Genomic DNA, 27838 nt, shown 5'->3' with positions numbered 1-27838 from the left:
TGCTAGCACAATGCCTTTCTTAGGGTGTTTACTCAGTCACTTGAGATTCCTTGCAACCCCATGGACTATAGCTCACCAGGCTCTTTTGTCCATGGAATTTTCCAGGCAAGAATACTGGAGTGAGTTACCATTTCCTTCTCCAGGGGATCTTCCCAGTCCAGTAGGAGCTTAATAAATTTCACAGACAAATAGTATAGTGAACTCTTTAATGCTTGAGTCAACCCTATGTGACTTTGCATCTCAGCTTAGCAACTGATTGGTTGTAATTTTGACCAAACACCAATTCAGAAAGGATTAACAGCAGTTTATATCTGGTCCCTCTTACTAACTCTACATTTCCCACCCTGACCTAAATCACCACCATCTTTAAGCTGGATTTTTGCAGAGGCTTCCAAGGCAGTCTCCTTACTATCCCTCTTATGCAAATTCTTCTACTCTAACCACTGGAGTCAGTGAGATGCTAAAACTGAAGCCAGATGAGGGCACCCCTCCCGTCGAATCCTACAGTGGGACCTCACTCTGAGTAAAAGCCCAAGTCGATGTAAAACGGCCTAAAAAGTACAGTGTGGTTTGCACACACTGCCCTCCCATTAATGCCTGCCCTCAGCTTGGCTGCTGTCCTAATTTGCTTATTCCCTCCAGCCTGGCTGGCCTCCTGCCGTTCCTGGAACTTGGATGTCTGTACCCACTGCAGAGCTCCTGTACTTGCCCTGCACTCCTGGAACACTTCTGCCCAGGCGTCCGAGTGGCTCACCCCGTCCAGTCTTCAGCCAGATAGCGCATGCTTGTCTAGGCTTTCTGTTATCTCAAATCAGAACCCGCATGAACACTTCCCATCACCTTCCGTGCTTTTATTGTTTCCCATAAAACTTTGTCATAATCTAGCAGAGTACTTACTTATTATGCTTACTGTGTGCCTCTCCCAACTAATACATTATCTCCATGAGCTGGAGACATATGTCTGTTTTCATTTATTTACTCAGTGCCAAGGCCAGTGTTCAGCAGCTATTACGTGTTCAATAGACATTTGCTGAATAAACCAACATTTTAAAAAAGCTCTTACTTGATGCATACATTGCTAAACACTTCACCTGCATTATTCTGTGGACTTTTCACTACCACCCTCCAAGGGAGGCCTGAATGACAGAATGAAGACATGGGCTCTACAGTCAAACATCTTGGAATAAATCTTCCCCCGTCAGTACTTGCCAGCTCAGAGCCGAATAAAGGTCAGTCATTCATGTTCACTAAGTCACCGGTAGACCATCTGAATGAATACAAGGGAAATATTACTGATTACTTACCATTGGTTGTTTTTTGTCAGACTGTCTGAAGCAATCAGATCAACATTATAAGAAGTTTTTCAACCACAGCCCCAGATTCAGGCTTCCAGTACCATCTTATTTAATTATCTATCTCATGTGATCATTTAAGACTTAATAGCTATTTTGTGTGCACTGTTTTGCAGGAGTAAAGCACTCCCTTGTCTTACCCTATTTCACACAGGAAAAACGTTAACTGCTAGGTTATAAGCAACCTGAAAAATGGGATTTATCTGTGAAATGCCCTAAGTGACTACTTCAGTCAGGGCTCAGTGCGTTGCTACAATAATGATACACAACCTTGTGTTAAATCTTTTAAATGCTCTGGATAAGAAATGTGTTTGCAACCTTATGCTTTGATTTCTATAGAGCAGGACTTGTTTTTGATTCATCTGAGAATTTTAAAGCTAATAATAGTTATAGAACAGGAAAAAAAAAAAGATATTCCCTTTCTGATTCTCAAGGAAAGACAAGTGCTGTGTATTAGTTAAAATGAATGTTGTTGAATCAGGCTGACCTGATGTTAAATTCTGTCAGACACATTTTAGGTTCTAGAGAAACAACTGAGTCAATGAATGGCATAGACATACACTTTGTACAGTTGCACAAATTTTCAGTTTTTAATTTCTTCTCTTGTGCAATGGGAAAATTATATCAACATCATGAGTGTGTTTTAGAGAGAGACTATATGTGCAGTGGTTCATACTGTGCTTGACCTGTAGAAAAATTTCAATGGAATTATTGTTAAACAGGTTTTCAGTCTATAGCTTAGCATGTGGAACCCTTCTCCCCAAAATTTAGTGTTTTAATGAGGTGTAAGAATAGAGACAAGCTCAGTAAAGATACAAAAACGAGCCCTTTCAAAATTCTCTCTTTCTCCTCCATCCTCCCCCTAACTCCAGTTAAGCAATATTCTTGGCATATCTGTAATTCTTACTAAATCTTCTCATATGACATTTATTCAGCTCTTCCTCATTTCTTCAACCACATGACAAATCCTCTGTCATCTTTCCAGACTCTGCTCAGCCATCCCTTCTGTTAGCAGTGCTGGCCCTCCCCAGGGAATTAGATCTCCTTCTCTGTGCTCTGATAGTGTGTGGATTGCTTTCTTCCTACAGCACTCATTACATTTTCAAGCCTGCAGTTTATTATCCACATGGCAGTCCCTCCCAGTGGGGAGAGTTGTAAAGAGGATTCGTAAGTCACAGATTTGAGGCTGGGCTAGATGACTTGTACACCCACCTCAGAGCATTAAAAATAAAATGCATGTAAATAGCCTAGCACAGTGGCCAGCCTAGTTAAACAGTCAGCAATAATGAGGAGAAAGATGGTTAGTAGTCTTAGTAGTACTCATCTGTCACAGTATGAGGTGAGTAAGTGGATGAACTATAATAATTATCTGTACAAAATCTATGATAACCTAGAATATTATAGGCCAGCACTCCAAGGATTTAAAATATCACAGATTGCTTACCATACAGAGAGGAATACTGTATCTCAGAACCTTCCTTGTGGGTCTGTGTGGAGAAAAACAATTTGCACATTTGAGTTTGCTTTTCCTAACAAAGTTGTATATTGAAATACTTTGAACTGTTAAGTGAGAAATTGTAGCTCCTTTCTGTGCCATGGGGTAGGTAGTAAGCCAAAGAAAATACTGGGAAAAAGTGTGTTTCTCAGATGTAAATTGCTTACACGTGAAATTATCTTGCTTAAATTTCTAAGTACTTAGATACTGTTAATATGTTGCAGAGTTTAATATGGGGTTAAAATAACATTGTTATTAAGTCAATGATAAATTACACTTCCTCCAATAGTAGTTCATATTTTGGAAGAATAACACTAAGACTTTGTGAGTTTAAAGAGTTCTTCACAAGAAGGGGCCCTACATACAGTTTGTTCCCCTTCTGTTTGATTACCATTGTCAGGATTTGCGGAGTGGAAAATTGTGCTGTGACTCTCAGTGCCCAATGGCTGGTTCTCTCTTCAGTGGAGAGGAGAGGCGTTTGAGTCTGAAGCATTTCAGATTTAGAAATGAGATCTCTATGCTTGAATTAATTCCAGCTTTTCGTGATGTGTGTTGAAAGCATGACAATAGATTCCAGCTTCACCCCTAGCTTCAGCTGGTTATTTACCCTTGATTTCTCTTTGCTCCACTTTCCTCACTGAATTCTTCTTTTTTTTCCTCAGGAATATTATTTCATTTGGATTATATTAAGTATGCAATAAATATTATATTGTGTAATTTAACATACAACTGATTGTATATTAAAGCAAATAATAATAATAAGAAGAAAAGCCAAACTTAAGTTTAAATTAAGACCTCTTACCATGTACCACACAAAGAGAACTATTGCTATTTGAACATCAGTCTCTATGTATGTGTACATCATTACTATTTACTTAAACTATTGCCTTTTGAGCACCTATCTTTATGTATGCGTATGCAAGTGGCTCAGATAGTAAAGAGTCCGCCTGCAATGCGGGAGACCCTGTTCAATCTCTGGGTCAGGAAGATCCCTTGGAGAAGGGAATGGCCACCCACTCCAGTCTTCTTGCCTAGAGAATCCCATGGACAGAGGAGCCTGGCAGGCTACAGTCCATGGGATCACAAGGAGTCTGATACCACTAAGTGACTAACACTTTCACACAAGTACTATTCACTTAATTTTAAATGTCTTAAATCTTATTTTGTTGAAGTCTATTATTTCTATAAAGTGCTTAGAAATTGTTTTCAAAGAGGTTGTGTAGTAAATTTTAAAGATAGATAAACCAATCAGTAATGAAAAGACGGTACTGCTGTCCTTCAAGTGTGATTTCTCTAAAAACAAACTGGAGTGTTTCTGCTACAGAATCATTACTGGATTTATAGACTTTGGGATATGACTGTCTGTGTTATGTCCTAACTTGCCTTTTTACTACTTATATAATATTATACAATTCATAGTTCTTTTCTGAGACTCTTTTTCCTTTTCTGTAATACTTATAATGTTGTGGTTTAAACAAGAAAATGAGAATCATTAAGCATAATTCCTGGGTTATACCAAGGACCTGAAAATATTAGCTCTTGTTATATTTAAGCACAGGGCTTACCAGGTGGCACTAGTGGTAAAGAGCCCACCTGTCGATGCAGGAAGCATAAGAGATGCGGGTTCAATCCTTGAGTCAGGAAGATCCCCTTTAAGAGGGCATGGCAATCCATTCCAGTATTCTTGCCTGGAGGATCCCATGGACAGAGGAGATTGACAGGCTACTTACTGTCCAGGGGGCTGCAAAGAGTTGGACATAACTGACACGACTTAGCACAGCACACCTGTGTGTCTGGGTGCACATATGATTCCTTTCATTCCAATGAGTTTGTTGATACTGACATTCTTCCAACATCCCATGCACCCAAGGATTGGGTGTCATCTTCAACCTTCCCTTCTCTCTCTCTCACTGCTTCCCAACAATCAGCACTTGTGGGGACTCTTCAAACATCACAGATCAGCTGGAGAGAAGTGTAGTGGTTTCAGTCCATAAGAAACTTCAGGCTCAAATACATCTTGACCATGTCACCTACCTAGCTCTGTGACTTTGAGTGAGAAGCTTGACCTCCTATCACCTCAATTCTCTCATCTATAAAAAGGAATAATAAACACGTATATCTCATAGTCTTGTTTTAAGTCTGAAATGGAAGGATGCATGTAAAACGCTGCATTGTAAACCACTTTAAAAAGTGAAAGTGTTAGTCACTCAGTTGTGTCCAACTCTTTGCGACCCTATGGACTGTAGCCCTCCAGGCTCCTCTGTCCATGGGATTCTCCAGGCAAGAATATTGGAGTGGGTTGCTGTTCTCTTCTCCAGGGGATCTACCTGACCCAGGGATTGAACTTGGGTGATGATGATGAAAATGATGATGGGAAAGAATTTTTCCCATCTTTCCTTTCTTTGACTAGGAGAGAAAAAGGCACTTCTATTTTTCCATCCTAATCCAAACTTCTTCTCTTTGTATCTGAACATTGATAATGGATCCATATCTGGACCTCTAACCTCTAGTTTCTTTACTTCATTCTGCTTTACATATAATGACAAGATTAATCGTTTTTAAAAAAAAATTGCATCATGCCTCTTCTCTTAAAAATATTTCTCAGATTCTCAGTAAGTTTTTAACAAAATGTAAAATCAGTATCTAGGCAGTCAAGACATCATAATTTACCATCCCTTTGCATTGGTTTGTTCCCCAGGATAAACCTTCCACACCAGATATTGTAGTCTGCAATTTATTCCTTCGCTTGTCCTACCTTTCTGCCGTTTCTTAATCCCTTCTAGTCATCCTTCATGTTCCAGCCTTATCATAAAGCCTTTTCTTCTGGTGAAGTCATTTATTTAATTAGAAATATTTATTCAGAGTCTATTTTGTGCCTGGCCCCACTGTACTAGGCACTGAGATTCAACAAGGAGCCAGACAGACATAGTCCTTGCCCTCGTGCTACCGTCCCTTTGATTCTCCTGCATGTGTGTGTGTGTGTTTCCTCCTTTGGCACATGGCATATGCAGCCTTGTTTGACAGATACATGTTGTACTATCTTCAATGTTAACACAATAGCTTGCACATGATTATGGTTCAAGAAGTAGTTGCTGATCTGTGATTTTACAGTGATTTACCTATAGCATATGGCTACACATTGGGGCTAGATTGACTAATTTCCATTAGCCAACCTCACTATCTTGCTTCCAAGATCTTACCAATTTTAAAAATATAGTTAAATATTGACCTCAGGAACAGAACTCAAAATAGGAATCTAAATGATAAAAAAAAATCATTTCTATATTCTGTAATTTATTATACTATTGGTACATGATACCATATTATAACATAGGGAAGATATTATAATAGAACTGTACTGTATATCCAATATTTATTATATGCAAACTTTACATGCTTTTACTCAAGTAATATTAGTCTGTATAAATCTTTATACAGAAATTGTCCTCTTTTTAAATAGCAGGTTATTCATTTCTTATCCTATATACAGAAATTTCTGCTCATGTTTGACACTTTGCACATGTGCTTTTATGATAGTTTTTTTAAAATGTGTGGCCTTTGAGAGCAGTCACCAAGGAAACGATAGCATAAGGTATATGTGTTTCACATATGCCTAAAATAGAAAGGCTTGCTCTCAGTTATAAATACACTTTCTCTGAAGCTCACTCCCTCTAGTGATCTGGGTATTTTTCTTTAATTTTACATACCAGTTTTTTTTTTTTTTTTTTTTTTAATACTGTACAGATGAAGCAAGTGCCTACTTTAGGCAGAGGTTTCTCTGTCTGACCTTGAAAACTCAGTGATTTCCTGCTAGTTTGATATTTCTCCCCCATGTCCAATGACATTGGTACTCCTCATTCTACAGTAGCTGTAAAATACTTTCAATCCAGAAAGAAAGAACACTGCATTTAAGACTGTATAGCACTGAGTAACTTACTTTGCTGAACTCATCCTTCAAAGTCCTCTAAATCCAGTCATAGTAGTACAATGCAAGATAACTTACTCAGTGCCGAATGAAATTAAACTCGATTTTATTTGAATATGATGAATAGCAGCAAGGGTCATGAAATCTCAGAACACGGCTTAAATGAAAACTTACTTAACTTTATTGTTTACTTAACTGTTACACCAAACTTTTACTTTTGCCTGAAATCAAAACAGTCATTCAGGCGCTTTCACAAAGCAAAAGAAATTTTCCATAAGAACTCTTATTATAAGTCATTTTCGTTGAAATTGTGAAATATGTTCCTCGTTCTCAGTGTTTTCCTTGGATCTGGACCAGTGTTAATGAAACTGAGCTTCGTGGTGGTCCTTGTGACAGGTACTGTGAGTGCAAAGATGAATGAGACAGTTTTACCCTCACGTGGGCTCAGTCACCTGAAGAATAACTATGCTATAAATGAATCATGGCCATCGCCTGCTGAATGTTCTTGCACTGTCTGTGTTTAACCCTGCAGTCCGTTTCCTTCTCAGTTGCCAAAGGACTGTTTGTTGCTCAATCGCTCAGTCGTATCTGACTCTTCGCAACCCCCTGGACTGCAAGCAGGCCAGACTTCCCTGTCCTTCACTATCTCTCAGAGTTTTCTCAAACTCATGTCCACTGAGTCGATGATGCCATCCAAGCATCTCATCCTCTGTCGCTAAAACCAAAATGTGATAAGTCACTCCCTTGTATGAAACTCTGGTGACTACACATTACTGTGGGGATGAAGTCCGAACCCTTTAACATAATCTATACTGTTTTCTACCAACTGTTCCCTGTCAACCTCTCTAAGTTCATCTTTGAAGTTTTCCCATATTTTTCACCAAGATCTTGTCTATGTTTTTCTCCAGAGCATCATTTATATTCTTTTTTACCCCTGGACCTTCCTATTCAGTACTCCCTCTACCTAGAACATGGTTTTTTTTGTACTCTCTTAGCTAGCTGATTCTTTCACATCTGACAGATCTTTGTTACAGATCACTTTTCCTAAGTCTTTCCTGATTCCCATCTCTTATTATGTGTGCCGTTATCAGACTGCATGAAATTGCTGATTCCTCCTCTGGGAAGAACAAGGACCCTGTCTCTGCATCCTCCCTCCAGATGTTTCATAAATACTTGTGAATTGATGAATCATTAAATTAAGGGAAGAGTGATGAATGCTATAAGAAGTGTCTTTAAAGTGCAAATAGAAACCCAAGAGAGGGAGTAATTTATGCCACCCAGGGAATGGTGCAGAGGTGTGAGGGAAAGTGATATGTGATGATCCTGGATCTGACCCCTAAAAGATGAGTAGGATGGAGTTCACCAGAGAGTTGAAGAGGAGAAAGGAAGCCAAACAAGGAACTGTATTAGTGGAGTTTGCAGAGTAGTTTAGTTCTGGAAGGATCCTCCCACCTGCTTTGCCTTAATTTTAAACGTCACTTCTACCAAGCCTTCCTGACAACCCCTCTGAAAGAGGTTACACATCTATTGTATGTGTGCTGAGAATGATTTTACTGCATTTCAGGGGGTATATTTCTAATATGAAGATTTAAACCTGAGATATAAAAAGCAAATGCATCAGGAACAATAGGTTTTTGGTCGTATTCAGTTCAGTTCAGTCACTCAGTCGTGTCCAACTCTTTGCTACCCCATGAACTGCAGCACTGCAGGCCTCCCTGTCCATCACCAGCTGTGGGAGTTCCACCCAAACCATGTCCATTGAGTCAGTGATGCCATCCAACCATCTCACCCTCTGTCGTCCCCTTCTCCTCCTGCCTTCAATCTTTCCCAGCATCAGGGTCTTTTCAAATGAGTCAGCTCTTCACATTAGGTGGCCAAAGTATTGGTTGTATTACATTCTTTCATATGAAAAATTTATGTATTAACTAAATAATTTATAGTAATAAAATAATTGCTATTATTATATGTGATAAAGAGGGTAATTGGTGGAAGAACAGAAGAGAGAAAAAATAACACAAAAAACCATACAAGCCTGACACCTTGCAGTCCTAAAGATGCTTAGCTGATACTATGTTGAATGCTAGCATTTTAGATTCATTTTCTTCTAACAGATGTATAAAGGGTTAAAATCTTTTGACCCAATAGCCACACCACCACATTCCCTTTATATAGGAAACTAGAACTCCAGGTTTGGACTAACTTAAATAGCAGTCCCCCTTCTTTTAAAAAAAACTGTTTATTTTATATTGGACATAGCCAATAAACAATGTTGTGATAGTTTTCAGGTGGAGAGCAAAGGGACTCAGCCATTCATGTACCTCCTCCCATCCAGGCTGCCACATAACAATATTGAGCAGAGTTACCTGTGCAGTACAGTCGGTCCTTGTTGATTATCCATTTTAACTATAGCAGTTCCCCTCCTTTATATTAAATTTCTGTGTTAGGTTCATGAGTGCACAGTTCACGAATGTATTTTCCTACATAAAGAAGGGCTTGGAGAAGGCAATGGCACCCCACTCCAGTACTCTTGCCTGGAAAATCCCATGGATGGAGGAGCCTGGTAGGCTGCAGTCCATGGGGTCGTTAAGAGTCGGACACGACTGAAGTGACTTAGCAGCAGCAGCAGCAACATGTCTCTGCAGGTCACTGGGAATAGAATCTGTTAGTTTAATTCATCCGTTTTAAACACTAACAACATCTAATTCTAAAACATCATCTTTGGAAAAGAAGTGGGGGAAGGGCTTAGCCAAACCAGCAAGGCTTTGGTGCAGTGGATGTATCAAAGTGTTAATTATGGAGAAGTGTTGCATACACATGAACTCTAGTTAATTTTATATTACAGTTGCTTTTCAAATCATAACTCAGAGGCAACAGCCTTATTGGAAACTCTTAAGATTAATAACAACCTTATTCAGTTTATAGCTTAGGGCAGAACCATCTGCAAAGCCGAGACTCCTGGGAATACTGACCTTGCCAGTGCAGATCTTATTTTGCCAAAAGCATAAGCAAGAATTGCTTTAGTCTTTTCAGGGATCTCTGTGCCTTTCCTGGTCTGTCTCTTTTAGCACAAAGGAATGATAAATTGTTTCTTCTTCCCTTGAAATCTAAGCTGGCTTTTCTTGGATAGTTCAGTCCTGGAAAAAAATGATAACAATGATAATAATTTCTAATCATTTTACACACTTTAGCTCATTTATCCTTGCAAGAGCTCAGTGAGGTAGATATATTTGTGTCCTCATTTTACAGTAACAGAAGTTTAGAGAGTTTAATTTCTCAAGAATAGACATCCAGGAAGTGTGGCTCAAAACCAGTTTGTGTGATTTCAGATCCCAAGCTCCTAACCACCACATCCCACAGTTCTGTTTTGTAAGTGCCCACTGATATGTTCATGCCTTTGCCGTCTCTTGAGCCTACTCACGACCAGAGCGGAAGAATCCAGCCCTTTCTTCAAGTATGTATTATAATAGCTAAGAGGCTTTGGAGACTGACAGATGTGTGTTTGACTTGCAGCTCTGGCATTTAATTTTTCTCAAGTTAATTAACTTCTCTGAGCCTCAGTTTTCTTACCTAAAAAACGTAATAAGAATAAATATCTGAAGGGGTTGACTGGGATAAATTCCTGTACCTAAGATGAATGTACCTTAGCCCAGCGCCCGGCCCAGAGGCAGAACTCAGGAAATTAGGTAGCACATTCAGCATCAGCATCATTCAGGCTCAGCTCACCTCCTCTGTTGTCTTCATGCGTTTGCAGTCTGCTCTAAGCTACTCCCATAGCATTTGCCAACTGTATCATTCACTGCTTTCTAGAATTTGTTTCCTCTCGACAGATGTTTGCCTCCCCTTACCATCCAGAAACCACTGGCAGGTGGGAATGAATGATGCTTGCAATTGTTTGCATCTATGAAAAACCAAGAACAGTGCTCCATAAATAGTGGCCATGCCTTCTTGACCACATTTCTGATAAAGAATTTTAGGTATTTTAGGATGTGAGAGAAAATAGAAAATGTAGTTGGACATCATATTGGGATTTCTAGGATATTTTTACTTTCCTGGACAGACTGTGTAACCAGAATTATAACCAAAGAGCAATAGCACAGATTCAACATATTTAAATATCGATGAACTGATTTAATATCAATAAATGTTTCCAATTTCTTGATTTTAATCTTGAAATGTGTGTTTTTAAAATCAATGATGCTCCAAATAGAAATTTTTAAAAATCCATTTTTATTGAAATATAGTTGATTTACAATGTTGTGTTAATTTCTGTTGTACAGCAGAGGGATTCAGTTATACATTATTATTTTCCATTATGGTTTATCACAGGATATTGAATATATTTCCCTGTGCTATAAAGTGGGACCTTGTCATTTATGCATTTTATATACGTGCTCAGTTGCTCAGTCATGTCCGACTCTTTGAGACCTCATGGACTGTAGCCCACCAGGCTCCTCTGTCCATGGAATTTTCCAGGCCAGAATACTGGAGTGGGTTGCCATTTCCTCCTCCATCCATTTTATATATAATAGCTTGCATATGCTAATTCCAAACTCTCAATCCATCTCTCCCTACCCCTCCCCTTGGCAATTACAAATCTGTTCTCTATGTCTGTGAGTCTGTTTTTGTCATATTTTAGATCCGATATACAAGTGATATCATAATGGTATTTGCCTTTCTCTTTCTGACTTACTTTACTTGTGATCATCTCCAGGTCCATCCATGTTGCTGTAATGGCATCATTTCATTCTCTTTATGGCTGAGTAGTATTCCATTGTTTATATGTACTACATCTTCCCTATTCAGCTGAATGGACATTTTTAAATCTGGACATCTTGTTATAAAAAATAGATATTGAGGTTCCCTAGTGGAGAGTGCAGTCCACGGGGTCACTGAGAGTTGGACACGACTGAGCGAGTTCACTTTCACTTTTCACTTTCATGCATTGGAGAAGGAAATGGCAACCCACTCCAGTGTTCTTGCCTGGAGAATCCCAGGGACAGGGGAGCCTGGTGGGCTGCCATCTATGCGGTCGCACAGAGTCGGACACGACTGAAGTGACTTAGCAGCAGCAGCAGCAGTGGAGAGTGAAAAAGTTGGCTTAAAGCTCAACATTCAGAAAATGAAGATCATGGCATCGGGTCCCATCACTTCATGGGAAATAGATGGGGAAACAGTGGAAACAATGTCAGACTTTATTTTTTTGGGCTCCAAAATCACTGCAGATGGTGACTGCAGCCATGAAATTAAAAGTCGCTTACTCCTTGGAAGGAAAGTTATGACCAACCTAGATAGCATATTCAAAAGCAGAGACATTACTTTGCCAACAAAGGTCCGTCTAGTCAAGGCTATGGTTTTTCCTGTGGTCATGTATGGATGTGAGAGTTGGACTGTGAAGAAGGCTGAGCACTGAAGAATTGATGCTTTTGAACTGTGGTGTTGGAGAAGACTCTTGAGAGTCCCTTGGTGGACTGCAAGGAGATCCAACCAGTCCATTCCGAAGGAGATCAGCCCTGGGATTTCTTTGGAAGGAATGATGCTAAGGCTGAAACTCCAGTACTTTGGCCACCTCATGTGAAGAGTTGACTCATTGGAAAAGACTCTGATGCTGGGAGGGATTGGGGGCAGAAGGAGAAGGGGACGACAGAGGGTGAGATGGCTGGATTGCATCACCGACTCGATGGACATGAATCTGAGTGAACTCCGGGAGATGGTGATGGACAGGGAGGCCTGGCGTGCTGCGATTCATGGGGTCGCAAAGAGTCGGACACGACTGAGCGACTGAACTGAACTGAACTGAAACTCTAAAAGACATAAAAAGGCTAAAGCTGGGAGCAGATGATCCCAAGATTATTTCAAATGCAGCATCCCACTGTTACTCTCCAGAAGTGGTACCTGAGGGAAAACCATGGCGAGGGAAGAAAAAGTGTCATCTACTCATATTATTGTCACTCTCCCCCTCTCTGTGGTTTCTCTCTCAGGGGTTTGTACCAATGCCTAAATAAGTCTGTAGAGGATCAAGAATAAGAATGGCTTTTTAATATTTGAGGCCTTCCATAAGTGTGGCACTTGAATTATCATTATTTGTAATATCCCCTGTCATTTTAATTCAAATTAAGCATCTTGAGAAAAGCACCTATTGCCTAGTTTGTTTCCACCACCTTAGCCAGTAGTTGAAAATGAAAACACTCAATAAATGTTACCTCTCCTGCATCATGAGCTGTGTGAGAGCATCTTTTACATTCTTTCATGTAATTGTCAAACAATCCAATGCCATAGTTCTACGTATTCCTGCACCTCTCGCCCCCATTTTGGAGATGAAGGGTATTGAGAACCCGAGAACTAATGATTTATCCAAGATCCACATCTACTAAACACACAGGTGAAATTGAAAATTAAGTCTGTCTGACTCCATAGTCCATACTCTTCCCCAGGAGTTCTCAAAGATGCCTGTGCATCAGAATCACCCAGCAACTACTCTATCAGAATCTCCAGAGTGGAGGTCCAATTACTAAAGCTGTCTTACAGATTTTAATAAAACCAGACCAAAAATTTGGGAAGCTTTACTCTCAAACACTACACTGTATTTCCTCCTCAATAAATGTCTATGGAGTGAATGAATGAATGATGGCCAAAACTCTTCCACTGATAATATATTCCTTCATTAAGATTTGCTCTCAAGCAGTGATCCTTATTTTAAAATGCAACTGCTCATAAGAGCCTGTCTCTAAATTTTCTGATATCTTTATCTAAAACTTGGTTGCAAGGAAACTCAGCCTTGGTGGCTGTGGGAGGTGCCTGATTAATGACAGGATAGGACCAGAGGATAAGCTAAAATTCTCACCTTTGATACCTCCCAGTGATCCCTGGGGTCAGCACTGCCATCAGCAGCTGAAAGCTGGAAACCTAGGGCTCATTTAAAATGCCTTCACATGGTTTGAAGTGGAGAAGCCATCACGCCCTCCTTCCTGATAGATTGGCCCATTGTTGAAAGATACTTCTGTCCCTCCTCCAGGTCTTCTGTTGCATCAGGTGTTATCAATGACAGAGGCTCTGAGGGTGGTCCAGAAACATCCCATGCATCTGCAGAGATGTCTTAGAGCTCTCCCTTATGCTCTGGAGCACACTCCTTTGAGGGGCCGTGTCTCTCTGCATGTGGCAGCCTCTCTAGAAGGTTGACCTCAAACTGCTTAAGCAAAGGCAGCACAAGTGCCCATCAACTGACAGAGGAATAAATAAAATCTAGTTTTAGTTATGCAATGGAATATTATTCAGCAATAAGAAGAAATAAAATATTGATACAGGCTATATTATGGATGACTCTTTTAAAGTAGAATAAGCCAGTTACTAAAAATAAATCCACATATTTTATGATTCTGCTTACACAAATATCCAGAATAGACAAATCTATAGAGACAAAAAGTAGGTTAATGATTGCCTGGGCTGGGAGAGTTTGGTGGAAATGGGAAATGACTGCTAATAAGTATGGGCTTTCTCTTTGGTATGATAAAAAGTTCTAAAATCAGTTGTAGTATTGGTTGTACAGCCTTGTGAATATGCTAAAAAACAGATGAATTTTATGATATGTGAATTATATCTCATAAAACTGTCCAAAAAGGGGAAGGGGGAGCACAAAGCAACAGAAACATTTTAGTGAAATTACATATGAGAATCACAAGATTTCTAGGCACCCATCACAACTGGAAAAGACTTTGAAAAATTGCCCTCCAATAGAGGGTTATATGGGCTTCCCTGGTAGCTCAGACGGTAAAACGTCTACCTGCAGTGCAGGAGACCTGGATTCGATCCCTGGGCAGGAAGATCCCCTGGAGAAGGAAATGCACCCCACTCCAGTATTCGTGCCTGGAAAATCCCATGGACCGAGGAGCCTGGTGGGCTACAGTCCATGGGGTGGCAAAGAGTTGGACACGACTGAGCAACTTCACTTCACTTCAGAGGGTTAAATAGGGCCATACTTATATGAGCTGTTTACAGTAAGGTAGGTGTCTATAAGTTGATCCCATCCTCAACTTCCTTTCATATTTTTTTCTCTCTGAACATGTCTAATTTATTAATCCTATTCTTTTATCTGGCTCTTATGGGACTTAAGTTCACAATAATTTCCAGACTAAAAATGTGTTAAGTCAGGCACATATGTTATATTTTGGGGAAAGGATTGTAAATTAAAATGTAAAATATGGCTGTTGCTTCTCACATTTTTGCTGCAAGCAGTGACAGAGTGCTGGTCCTCGTTATTTACAACAGGAGAGAAGAATGTAATGTTTAAAGGTAGGATGTGATTCCATCAACATCTCCAGTGTCAGAGTTGCCGCTTCCTTTTTCATCCCTATGGCTGGCCCCATTTAGAACTGCATTATCTGTCGCCTGGACCACTGAAGCAGACTCACTGATTTCCTGCTTCCAGTCTCTCCCTCCTTAGTAACTCATCCTCCATCACACTGCCAGAGTTACCTCTCTAAAATGCAAACATGAGGCAGAGTAGCCCAGGGTAGACACCTTGAGTCTCAGTTTCAAACTGCCTGGATTTGAATTTCAGCCCCACCGGCTATCCACTCAGTCATCCTAGGCAAGTTACTTAATCTTTCTGTGAATAGTTTTATTCCCCACTGCATCTTTAGTGCACATTAGATTTGAGCAGTATTTTAAGTGCTGAATTCAATGATGGGCTTATAGCGATTGGTCAGTATAACTTATTATTATTATTACATTTACATTCACATACTGCCATGTTTCTCTGTTTCTGCATAATGAAATCATTTTAAATTAAATTTAATCATCGATTGTGCAAGAGCCTGTGCAATCTAACCCTGGAGTTTTTCCTCCTAGTTTTATAACCTTCTCTACATACATCAATTGTGTGACTCCAGAGTTTCTCTCAAGCTTCTGCCTCTGTCATTTGAGTATGTTGTTATTGTTTTTTTAGTCGCTTAGTCGTGTCCAACTCTTTGTGACCCCGTGGGCCGTAGCCTGCCAGGCTCCTCTATCCATGGAGTTTTCCAGGCAAGAATACTGGAGTGAGTTGTCACTTCCTCCTCCAGGGGATCTTCCTGACCCAGGAATTGAACCCACATCTCCTGAGGCTCCTGCGTTGTCAGGTGGATTCTTTACAACTGAGCCACCTGGGTAGCCCCCATTTGAGTATCTCCAATTGGAAAAGCCCATTCTTGGCTCAGGGAATCTGGAGGGGTGATCATCTGGCTTCCAAAAGTTGGGACATCTACTGGGCTAAGGCATAGCTGAAGAGGGCTAGCTCTAAAGAGAAGAGTCCCAAGCCCACACAATATACATTCACTCCAACACATACCATGGAGTCGACCACGGTGGAAAGTACTGGAAGACCCATCGCAGTGATGTCTGCAGGTAGCACAATAGTGAGAGGAAATTAAGGATCATTGAGGTCAGAATTCTTGAGGTTATGTTGAAAAGGTTAACAGAGTATGGTTTCATTCAGGCACAAGGGAGAGACCCCTCCAACTGATGATGGTAAACAAACTAACCGATAAATCTCAATCACCTTAAGCTTCAAGACAAGACATGTTTGTGGGACGTACCTGTATTTCACTTACCCTTTTAACCTACATAGAGCCATTTTGAAATGGCTCATTCCTTTTAAAGTTGATATATACCTCCACAGCCCTTATAGGCTTCCTTAGCTTTGCTCATCCTTTGGTAGATAGTCCCATTATTAAATTGTCAGTTGAACAGGACTACCTTTTTCTGCTGCAGCTCTAACTAATGGAGCCAATCAACTGTGAGCTCCTCCAGGGCTATATGATATATCTCTGAACCCTCAGGACTGTTTACTGTAGCAGGTAAATTGTAGATGCTAATAAAGGTTTGTTTGCATTGGGGAAAAAAGAGAAAATGAAAAGCCTATTCTTCATTCAAGACAACAATATGGCTAGGAAGCTTTTCCAAAATGGCTTTTCCCTGTGTTGTGACAGCACTATAAAGGTCTGATAGAAGTTGACTATAAAGTGAGTCATATTTTATAGGTAAAACAAACCAGACTTCCTAGTGGACTGGATAGGGTATATAGAGGATAAAAAAAGAAAGGATGACTTCTAAGCTAAGATCTGGAACAACTGGGCATGTGATTGTGCCATTTATTGATATGGGAAAACTTGGGGAGGATAACGTTTTTGAGGGACTAGTTAAAAAAAGACATCTGTATTTGTTCGGTTAGGTTTGAGATACCAATAGGATATCCAGGTGGATTTGGTAGAAGGAGTTGAATATATAAGTCTGGGGTTTGGGGAATGGTCAGGGCTATGAATATAACACAGGGGGTCATAAAACCTATAGGTGGGACCAGTAGAGATAACCTGGACAAAGCCTGGGGGACCAGCAACATCTAGAGAACAAACTAGAGGAGATACCTGTTAACTGTATGTATGGGAGTTTTCTCACCCAAAACCTGCTTGGAGTTAAGTACTATCTTACTTATCTTTGTGCCTAGTGGTATTTGTCATACAAATTTTCAATAAATGCTTGTTGAATTCATTTCAATTCTAGAAACAAAGAATTGTAACCACTTAGAATCTCTCAGCCATAAAATTTAATGATTTTGCAACATTTGCAAAATAAGCATGAAGGAGCACTCCAACATCTAGCCTAGATGTTGGAGTGGTGGACAATATGGTGGACAGTTCCATGACTGCTGGCAACAGACTGATCTAACTTCCTAACCTTTCCCTATCCCCTTTCCCTAGAGACAGTCTCTAAAAGACATGGCCCCAGTGGTCATGGGTGGATGGCAGAAAGCCCAGGATCCCAGCATGGTCCTCAAGGCTGAATAGCAGGGGTCTCAACAGAGCAGCAGCTACTGGAACATATGGATCATCAGTAGGAATTCTGCTTAGTTCTAGAGATACAAAACTCTCAATTTTCTGAAAGGTTGCATGGGAAACTCTCTATTATCTTCTTTATCTAGTCATGATTTTTGCACTGACTTTAACAGTTTAGGATTTATATTTTTCTTACCTCCTTGTTCCTATGACACATTTAAAGATTTGTAAATCAAGAGACATCATTTTTTTTTTTTTTTTGTCTTCTCACTGCTGTTCTGATTGGGTCTACATCATCCTTCACCTTGGAAGTTTAGTGGCCTCCCTTCCTCATTCTCTCCCTACTATGCCACCAGAACAACCACACCAAAGCACTGCTCTGTTAGGGCACCTACCTGCCAAGAGCTTCAATAGCTAGCTTCCTTGTTACCTACTGGGGGAAAAATAATTCCAAAATTCTAAGGATGGCATCCCAGATCATCACATAGGGGACTTCCTTTCACAAAACTGAATTAAATAGCTAATATGTCCAGTCCCTGAGATGCATTCTGAGAAGCAAGTTGTAAATATGAACAACACATTCCTGCCCTCACAAAGCTTACAGACTCATGGAGGTGACCACACTTAAAAAACAGGGATCTGTATTTACCTGGAGTGGGGTGGGTTGGGGTGGGGGCTTCCAGGAGGAACTGACTTACCAGCTAAGACCTGAGGGTTGGTCAGACTAAACTGTCTGTGTGGCAGCTTGTGAGGCTGAGGACCGTGTGAGGAGGCAGGGCAGAGATGGGGGGAAATGAAAAGTCCTTATGGGAAGAGAGAAAGAATCAGAAAATTAAAAGACACTCTCTACGCCCAGGATATGTGAGTGATGTGGAGGAAGTAAGGCTAGGAGAATGGGCAGGTTCGGGTGTAAAGAGCGCTCTGAGATGTGAAAGATACACTTGTGTATGGACTCATAGGTCTTTGAAGGATTTTAAGCAGGGCACTCACATGACCAGACTAGCCCATTGGGAAGACAGCCCTAAATTCATGTGCCAAGTGGTCGGCAGCCCTTAGGAGGGGGCTCTCGCAGGCAGCTCAGGCTGAGTGCCTGACGGGTACGCGGCCAGGTCTCGGTCGTGGCAGTAACTACTGTCTCTGCCTCCCCAGGGCTTCCAGGGCAGTGGCTGAGGAGACCTTCCCGAGGGGCAACACGCAGTAGCTGCTGAGCCATCGCACCCAGGAGAAGCCGCAGGAACATGGCAGCCCCTGCTTGAGAGGAATTCAACACCAACAGACTCTATTCAGAAGGGAATAATGTCCAAGAAAGGGCGAAATAAGGGCGAGAAGCCCGAGGCGCTCATTGTCGCCCTTCAAGCTGCCAACGAAGACCTCAGGACCAAGCTCACAGACATCCAGATAGAGCTGCATCAGGAGAAGTCCAAGGTGAGTGGGGCTTCCTGAGGCCCGCCTGCCGCCCTGCCTCAGTGGGCTCTTGTCTGCTGGTTGCCAGAGGGGGCAACAACCCCTGCACTTGGGGAGATTCCCTGTGTGTGGCAGAAGGGATTGAGCACAGGATACACACAAAATGAGAAAACCCTGTTCATGAGCTCTGCCTGCCCAGGAAGCCAGATGTAAAAATTGAGAGCATACTCCCCCACCACCACCACCTCTGGACAAATGAATAAGCATGTGGCCTTGATGGGTCCCACCCTTGCCTTCTGTAGTCATTCCCCCGAGGCATTTAGAGATATCTTTGTAAAGCATGTCCATCATGTCATTCCACTGCTCAGAACCCTGCAAGGCTGCCCACCTCTCTCAGTCACAGGACTTCCCCCACCACGTCAGGACCTTCCCCCTCCAGCTGTCCATCATCTGACTCATCTCCCACCACTGCTGTCCCCAGATCACTCTGCTCCAGCCTCTTCACTGAACCAGGAGACACACGCCCATCACATTTGGGCCTTTGCCCTTCTTCTTCTCCAGCCAGCAGCATGCTCCTTCCACACTTCCTGCAAGTGTCAGCTCTAGTCAAGCATCTGACTACAATCTCCAAAACAGAGCACTTCCTGGGTCCACACACTCCCTAAAGCCTGCCTTTTCCTGGTTCATCTCAGCGCAGTTTTTGTATTTATATGTTGATTTGTTTAATGCTTCTCTCCCCCAAGTCAAGTGTAATCTCTGTGACAGCAGTCTCACTTACCTCTCTATCAGTGGAGCTTAAATAAATGTCCAGGACTGAAAAGCTCAACATATATTTGTTGAATGAGTAGATGAATGACTGAAATGTGATTTCTATCCTTATACCTTACTATTATCCTGTAGAGCTGGGAGGAGGTTTAAATTAGACACGTACATAAAGGAGTGATGAGGAGTATATGAGAAAATTCATATCAGATGCTCAGAGAGCTGCCTGGCACATAGTAAATTCTGAAAAAAAATTCATAGTAATATCCCTTCCATATCTGGTATGCTTGAGTCAGTTGCTAATTAGACTTAGGGAAGTTTCTTTGCTTCTGAGTCTCATCCATTAAATGAATATGCTAATGCTTCTCTTATTAGAGCAGTATGGATATCAAACAGAGTCATGGACAGGAAATCATTTTGAAATATGTGACAGGCGTAAGACATTTTTGCAAAGTAGAGACAATCATGTCAGTGTAAAATTACCTTAAAGAGATAACTCTGTGTGCAGTAAGGAAATGTTCTTAATCAAGTCACAAACAACATATATCCTTACTCTTTTTTACTGCCTCTTCTTCCTTGACTTTACCATTACATTTTAATTAGTTCTTTTCTCCCAAATGTATTTCTCCTGGTTTGAACAATAATAAAGCTTGGATTGGCCAAAGCTCCTGGCCCCCTGTTTCAGTTAATCCTTGACCTTGGATAAGCAGCCCCCAGTGTAAAGTTTATGAAGGGTATTTTTCACTTTCCATAAAGTTAACAAGAAGGTGGTGTCATAAAACAAAACAAACAAAAACAAAGTCAAAAATGTTTGTGTAAGAGTCAGAAAACCAGAATATTGCCTTTCTGTCTCCCCAGGGACAAATTTCAATTTCTCAGTGTGTCGATCTGTAATTCAGATGACTGAGTCTGTTTCTCCATATACTTGTCTCTCAAGCATCACTGGAAATTAGAATAACCGGAGGGAACTTATTAAAAATTGAGATCCCTGGGCCCAGAGTCCAAAGATTCTGATAAAGTAGGAGTGATGAGGCTCAGGACTGCAATTCCAGCACACGGTCCAGACAGTCCCTGTGGAGGTGGTTCTTTGACTTTGTGTTGACAAACACTCCACCCCGCAATTCCTTCCAGGTCGACAAGCTATGAACATTTCATTGGTTTTAACTTTCCCTGGGGCAATGTAGCATTTCAAGGGAGGCAGGCTGCTTTAATTGTAGTAACAGCAGGATGACAAACTACCTTCATGGAAAGAAGGCTCTCCGTCTGGGTACTGGGAACCATAACCTGCCCCTGGTTTGCAGAGAGCAAGCTCATGAGATTTTAAAGAGGCGGAGGCCCTGCAGATCCCAACCCTGCCATTTCCCATATGTGCTAGCCTTTTAAAAGGGGTAACTCTTGACTGTGGACAGAGCTGTTTATCTTGCCTGTTTATCCAGGGCTGGGCACTGGTGTCTAAGCCAGCAGTCAGGGGTCATCTCTCTTTCTGACAAGAGACCAGAAGCCAGGCTCTGAAATGAAAGCACTGCCCTTGTCGTCCACCCTCTGCCCCTCCCCCAGACTCCCTCTCCATGACAGTTAATTAGAATCCTAGCACAGGGGCGACAGCAAAGCCTCACCGCCTGTCAGCAGCATTCCCCAAAGAGCAAAGGGAATTTAGAGGGCAAACAAGTCATAAAGCAGTTTTATTAAAATAAATACGATTGTGTTACCAAAGGCCCAGGCTCTGAGAGAGAGAACATGAACAATGCCGACATGTGAATTCACAGTCTCAGTTTGACTGCAAGGCTAGGATAACAATTTAACCTCAGGGGAATGGACTAGTTAAAGAGTGGAAACCTTTGGAGTGATGGGATATTATTCATTTTTCCAGAAAGACAAATCATCCCATTGACATTTACAGAGAATATTGCAGATAGAGCAGGGTCACAAATGCTGGACTCTATTGACTGTTTACCACCTGTCACACATGGTAAGAACTGCGTTTCCTCCTCACATAATCCCAGCTCTTTCCCTTAGCGCCTGAGTGACCCTGTGCAGGTTATGAAATACCTGTGTATTCCTTTGTCACATGGGGTAATAGTCGTGTTTACTTCCTAAGTTATGTGTGTGTGTGTTTTGAGCAGATATTATCAGATATGTTGTGTTATAATTCAGTTATCACATTTCACCCTCACTACCATTCTCTGAGGTAGGCACCGTCATTATCCACATTTTACAAATGCAGAAACTGAGGCTCAGTGAGATAAAGCAGGTCACTCAGAGCCACGTGCTTGTTGGTGACGGGGCTGGGTCTTCAACTCCCCTCCCCTCTCCTCCCACGTCTGTGCTCTTTTTCCAAATGTTTTCCCCAGTCTTACTGAGATGTAATTGATGTACAATATTGTGTTCATTTTATGTGTGCAACATAATGATTTGATATATGTATAAATTGTGAAATGATTGTCACAATAAGTTTAGTCAATAGCCATCACCTCACAGAGTTGCAAAGTTTTTGTTCTTGTGATGGAAGTGAAAGTGACAGACTCTCAGTCGTGTCCGACTCTTTGTGACCCCGTGGACTACATAGTCCATGGAATTCTCCAGGCCAGAATACTGGAGTGGGTAGCCTTTCCCTTCACCAGGGGATCTTCCCAAGCCAGGGATTGAACCCAGGTCTCCCGCTTTGCGGGCAGATTCTTTACCAGCTGAGCCATAAGGGAAGCCCTGAAGATGGAGATACTGGGGATTGAACCCAGGGCCTCGTGCATGCTAAGCATGTGCTCTGCCACTGAGCTATACCCCCAGCTGCTGTGATGAGAACTGTTAAGATATACTCTTTTTGCAATCTTCAAATATTGTTAAGAGGACTGTTAACTATAATCATCATGCTGTACATTACATCCTCAGAACTTACCGTGTAACTGGAAGTTTGTACCTTTTAACCACCTTAACCATCTCCTAACAATTCTGCCTCTGGTAACCACCAATCCATTCCCTATATCTATGAGCTCTACTTTTTTTTTTTTTTTAATTCCGCATATAAGTGTGATCATACAGTGTTTGTCTTTATCTGGCTTATTTCACTTGGCATAATGTTGCAAATGACAGAATTTCCTTCCTTTCTATGGCTGAATATTTCACTGTGTGTGCATAGGAGGTGATAGATCACATTTTCTGTATCCATTTATTCATCAGTGGGCATTTAGGTTGTTTACATGTTTTGCAGAGCCAGTGCTATACTTAAAACATGTGAATGTCTGGAAAATACTGAAAACCATAGGCAGAGGAATAGACAATGTCAGAACTTTTCTTTATACTATTATGCAAATTTCAAATGGAGAAATGAAGTGTGTGTGTGTGTGTTGGGGGAGGGGGCGGATATGCCCCTCTCCTTCTCCCATAGATGCCTGCATTTCCACTGCAGGGAAATGAAACTAAAATATTAGACACAGCCAACTTCTGGTGAGTAAAAATTATCTGAAAGATTTGTAATGCACTGATAGGAAAAAACATGGAGATATGTAGGTCATTTTGACTGGACTCCAGTCATAGGGGCCAAAAGGATGTAACTATGGGGCCTGTGGTGGAGAGGAAAGAACACAGGTGGGGTCTCTCTGCTGGATGACCCTTCTTGGCCTGCATTTGTGCATCTGTAAAATGAGCAGATTATGGATAACATAAAAGAGCTAAGGTCCTTTCAAAATAGTCGAGATTAGTCAGGAAAGGAATCTGCTCTAGCTCTTCAGGGCCCTTCCCTGATCACCAAGTTACATGACACTGTCCCTTCATTCCATGTACTCTATCTAGCACATCGCCCTGTGGTGCTTTTATCATAGGACTCTGTACTTATGAAGAAAGTGAAAGTCTGAAACTTACGTCTGAAGTTACTTTATTTGTTTGTTTGCTTGTTTCTTGCCTGCTATCCGTGCTCTAATGAAATCTATGCTTCCATGTCTGCTTCAGGGACCCCTAAGTAAGGGATCCCCAGTGTTCACAGTGCTGCCCAACATGTAGGAGACACGTCCTACTTGTTGAGCGAATTATCATGATTGTTTTTAAAACATTCCCCAAAACCCCATGGCATAAGTACAATATAGTATTGATTGAGGCGGGCCACCCCAGGCTTGGGTGGAGGAAATATTTCCACCAGGTCTGTCTTTCTTGGACCAGCACTGAGCCATTAAGCCATGGTATTTTCCTGTGTGTCTCCTCCGTGGACACTGATCTGCTGCCCGGGGTGTGTAAGCACACCAGGGATTGCTGTGAGATGTGAAATCCACCCACCCAGTTCTCCAGGGTTTCATTCTCTCCCGCAGAGGCAGCCTACAGCTACAGTGAAGCCCACAGTCACAGAGGGGATGAAGCAGGAGCAGAGGATAGGCCTCTAAGGGTCAAGTCTGCAGGGTGGCAGGCCTGGGATGCTTGCTTTGGGCAGAGTCAGCTCCAGAAAGGAGTTTCCACCCTTAGAACAGCCCTTTAGACTGCAAAGCAGTCCTCACTGAGAGCCTGGGACAAAGGCAGCATCTGATTACTTTCTGATTTCACTGAGAAAGAACACAAGTTCTATGTAATTCCTTTGCTCCCAGTGACACAGCTAGAGGAGGAGCCAAAACGGGAATTCCCATCTTCTCTAAGGCTGTGGTCAAGGTGGTGCTTTCTTACTCCACTGCCCTCTGTTGCCTCCAGGGTGCTCTCCAAAAACCAGCCAACCTTCTCTCTCCTCAGGCTAGTACTCTAGAGTTTGCAGGTTCAGGGCCCACACTGGCCATCCAGTACTTCTTGCTTTCTGCAAATTTAGTTTTGTTTTCAGGAAACCTAAGTAGCTAAAAGCAACAAATGAAAAGAGAGAAGCTTTTATTACTTCCCCAGGTTGTATAAAATCTCCCTTATGCTGTGTTGTGCTTAGTTGCTCGGTTGTATCCAACTCTTTGGGATCCCATGGATTGCAGCCCGCCAGGCTCCTCTGTCCTTCAGGATTCTCCAGGCAAGAATACTGGAATAGGTTGCCATGCACTCCTACAGGGGATCTTCCCAACCCAGGGATCGAACCCAGGTCTCCCACATTGCATGCGGATCCTACCAACTGAGCCACCATAGAGCCCAAGGATACTGGTGTGGGTAGCCTATCCCTTCTCCAGGGGATCTTCCCAACCCAGGAATCAAACTGGGAACTCCTGCATTGCAGGAGGATTCTTTACCAGCTGAGCTACCAGAGAAGCCCTTATGAGCCCCATTCCTATGGCGGCAGCCTTTCCCTCTTCCCATCTCCTTTTGGAGAATTACTTAGTGCCCATGAAAACCCCTGCCAGCCCTGTGCGTTTAGATCTCTGGCTACATCTGATGCAGATAATCCAAGCTGAACCTTTTCCTGGCTTGTCTTTTCTTGATAACCTCTCAACCCTCCTTACCTTTAATAGGCAAGTCCAATGTTTAATCCTAGATTTCTAAGATCACATTAAAGCTCAAACATCACCCTCTTAACAGAATTTACAGTGGCATTTTTCAAAGGCAAAACTAGAATTAGGACAAAAGAAAAAAATATAATGGGAAGCCTGGGAAGCCAGTCATGAATTTTCTTTCTTCTATCATAGCGGAAGCAGGATTAAATTGTCCTAATGATTTTTTTTTTTTTAACCTCTGGGGTAAAAGGGATATAGGAAGTCTTTTATTCAAATCTCTGTTCAGTGCTCACCCTCTGGCCCTGTCCCACCCTACTCCCTATAACTTCTTTGTATACATTAAGCAGTGTCTTCCAAGTTAAGATGAGATGTCACCAAGAAACTCAGGACATCTTGAGGAAACCCAATTTTATCTTTGAACATCTCTATTAGGAAAATAGTTACTAAGGTCTTATAATGTAATAATAGTAGCGCTCATCTTACCACCATAATATGGGTATTTAGGTTTATGTTCTTCCTGGTATTAGTATACATTGCATGATAAAATATTAATGTGCAATAATGCTCATCAAATTAATATTTAATATCTACCATGTATTCAGTTCAGTTCAGTTCAGTCACTCAGTCGTGCCCGACTCTTTGCGACCCCATGAATCGCAGCACGCCTGGCCTCCATGTCCATCACCATCTCCCGGAGTTCACTGAGACTCATGTCCATCGAGTCAGTGATGCCATCCAGCCATCTTATCCTCTGTCGTCCCCTTCTCCTCCTGCCCCCAATCCCTCCCAGCATCAGAGTCTTTTCCAATGAGTCAATTCTTTGCATGAGGTGGCCAAAGTACTGGAGTTTCAGCTTTAGCATCATTCCTTCCAAAGAAATCCCAGGGCTGATCTCCTTCAGAATGGACTGGTTGGATCTCCTTGCAGTCCAAGGGACTCTCAAGAATCTTCTCCAACACCACAGTTCAAAAGCATCAATTCTTCAGCTCTCAGCTTTCTTCACAGTCCAACTCTCACATCCATACATGACCACTGGAAAAACCATAGCCTTGACTAGACGAACCTTTGTTGGCAAAGTAATTTCTCTGCTTTTGAATATGCTATCTAGGTTGGTCATAATTTTTCTTCCAAGGAGTAAGCATATTAATAATTATTAATTGCCCATGTGTTCTAGCCTATCCAAAGGACTTTGCTGGATTATGGAAGTCAGTCCTTTCAACAATCAAATGAGAAAGATATCGCCAATCGTAGTTAACACATGAGTAAACAGAGGCTGAGTCTGGGGCCCCAGCTTGCCAAAGCTTTCAGAGCAAACTAGGAGATCTGAGATCTACCCTGACCTGGCTCCTGGCCCACCTGGACCCTGATCAGCCTTCTTTATGTTGTGTGTTGATAGGTGTAAAGCCTTTAAAAAAGTGCCTAATTAATACATAGTAAGTTAAGCCCCCGATAAATGCCTACTATTTTTTGTGATGGAGCTGAAATTTTTGTCCATATAACATTTCCGCAAGTAAAAATTCATTATCCCTTCAATCAACTAATTAATTTTTACCTTTCAAAATATTATCTTCACATTTTTTCATATTACTCAGAGGTAGTTCTTCATTTTTTAGTATACTCATTTTCATAATTTACATTAAGTTTTTTTTACATTAAAATATTAAAATCTATTTCTTAGTGGTACAATCTAAGCTATAAATAATTTTCAGAAAATGTTTTTACTACAAAATTTTTATTGGCTCTTTTTTCCTTCCAGATGTCAGTCACATTCTTTGTATCTCCTTCATAGCGAAACTCTTTTCAAGTTAAAAAAAAAAAAAAAACACCATACCTAGAAATACTGCCAAAAATGACAGTTTCCATGACAACTGAATAAATAGACATTAAAAAGTGCCAAAAGTAATTCAATATCTTTTCTTTTTTTCGAATTCTGTGCTTTCCTTTAAGTGATGGACGAAAATGCCAGTGTGTGTTCCTATTTGTTTTGTCTTCATGCTGGAGTATATTTTCACCTTTTTTTTTCTTTTTCATTCATCTCTTCTCCAGTCTACACATAAAAGATTAGTGTTATAACTTGAGAGAAATTACAGAATCACAAACTTGTACAATCTAATACACCTGCAGAGAACTTCACATAAATAATTTCAGATCATGAGTATTTCCTCTTATATCCAATATAATATTACCTTACATTTTACAGTACTTTACAATTTAAGCTACTTTCCCATTCATTATCTAATTTAATCCTAAAAATATCTCTTTTACAGGTATTTTTTAAAGTGTAATCAAAGATCCTCAGGATAAAGCAACTTTCTTAAAGACAGTTGATGGTGAAATCAAAATACAAACCCAGAATTCATCACCCTTTATCCATTTTTACTACAGCTTTTCATTGTTTTAGGAAGAGCTGCTAAAATTCCCCTAGTAACTCATTACCTATCTGCTCTTATGGTCATGATACTGTTCCAAATGCCTAAGGAACGTAAATACATCCTGCTGAAATTGAAGATGATCAATTTCATCTTCAATTGAAGATGATAATTTCCTATCACTTGAGTTAATTTCCCCAAGGTAAATTAGATGGAAGGTAAATTATCAGAGATTCTAACTCAGTGAAAAATAAGGCCCCTCTTTTCAAAAATTACATTATATAAAAGAAGAATCAGCAAACATTTCTGTGAAGTACAGAATAGTAAATGTTTTAGGTTTTGTGGGCC

General features: G+C 41.1%; 1 protein-coding gene and 1 non-coding gene across 4 annotated transcripts in view; one reads left to right on the top strand and one right to left on the bottom strand.

The window, feature by feature from the left end:
* The window catches only part of JAKMIP2 (janus kinase and microtubule interacting protein 2), a 194796-nt gene that overhangs the window by 104182 nt on the left and 62776 nt on the right, over positions 1 to 27838 (top strand). For all 3 annotated transcript variants that reach the window (XM_061423907.1, XM_061423906.1, XM_061423905.1), the window contains exon 2: positions 18727 to 19002. In XM_061423907.1, coding sequence (XP_061279891.1) covers positions 18874 to 19002 — 129 coding nt within the window. In that variant the 5' untranslated portion in view covers positions 18727 to 18873. The remainder of the gene's footprint in view (positions 1 to 18726; positions 19003 to 27838) is intronic.
* On the bottom strand, positions 22454 to 22525 carry TRNAA-AGC (transfer RNA alanine (anticodon AGC)). The gene has a single exon. It is a non-coding gene; the product is annotated as a tRNA-Ala (tRNA).

This window comes from Bos javanicus, chromosome 7 (assembly GCF_032452875.1).
Source record: "Bos javanicus breed banteng chromosome 7, ARS-OSU_banteng_1.0, whole genome shotgun sequence".
In the NCBI taxonomy this organism is placed as follows: domain Eukaryota; kingdom Metazoa; phylum Chordata; class Mammalia; order Artiodactyla; family Bovidae; genus Bos; species Bos javanicus.
This window is presented reverse-complemented; position numbering and strand designations above follow the sequence as displayed.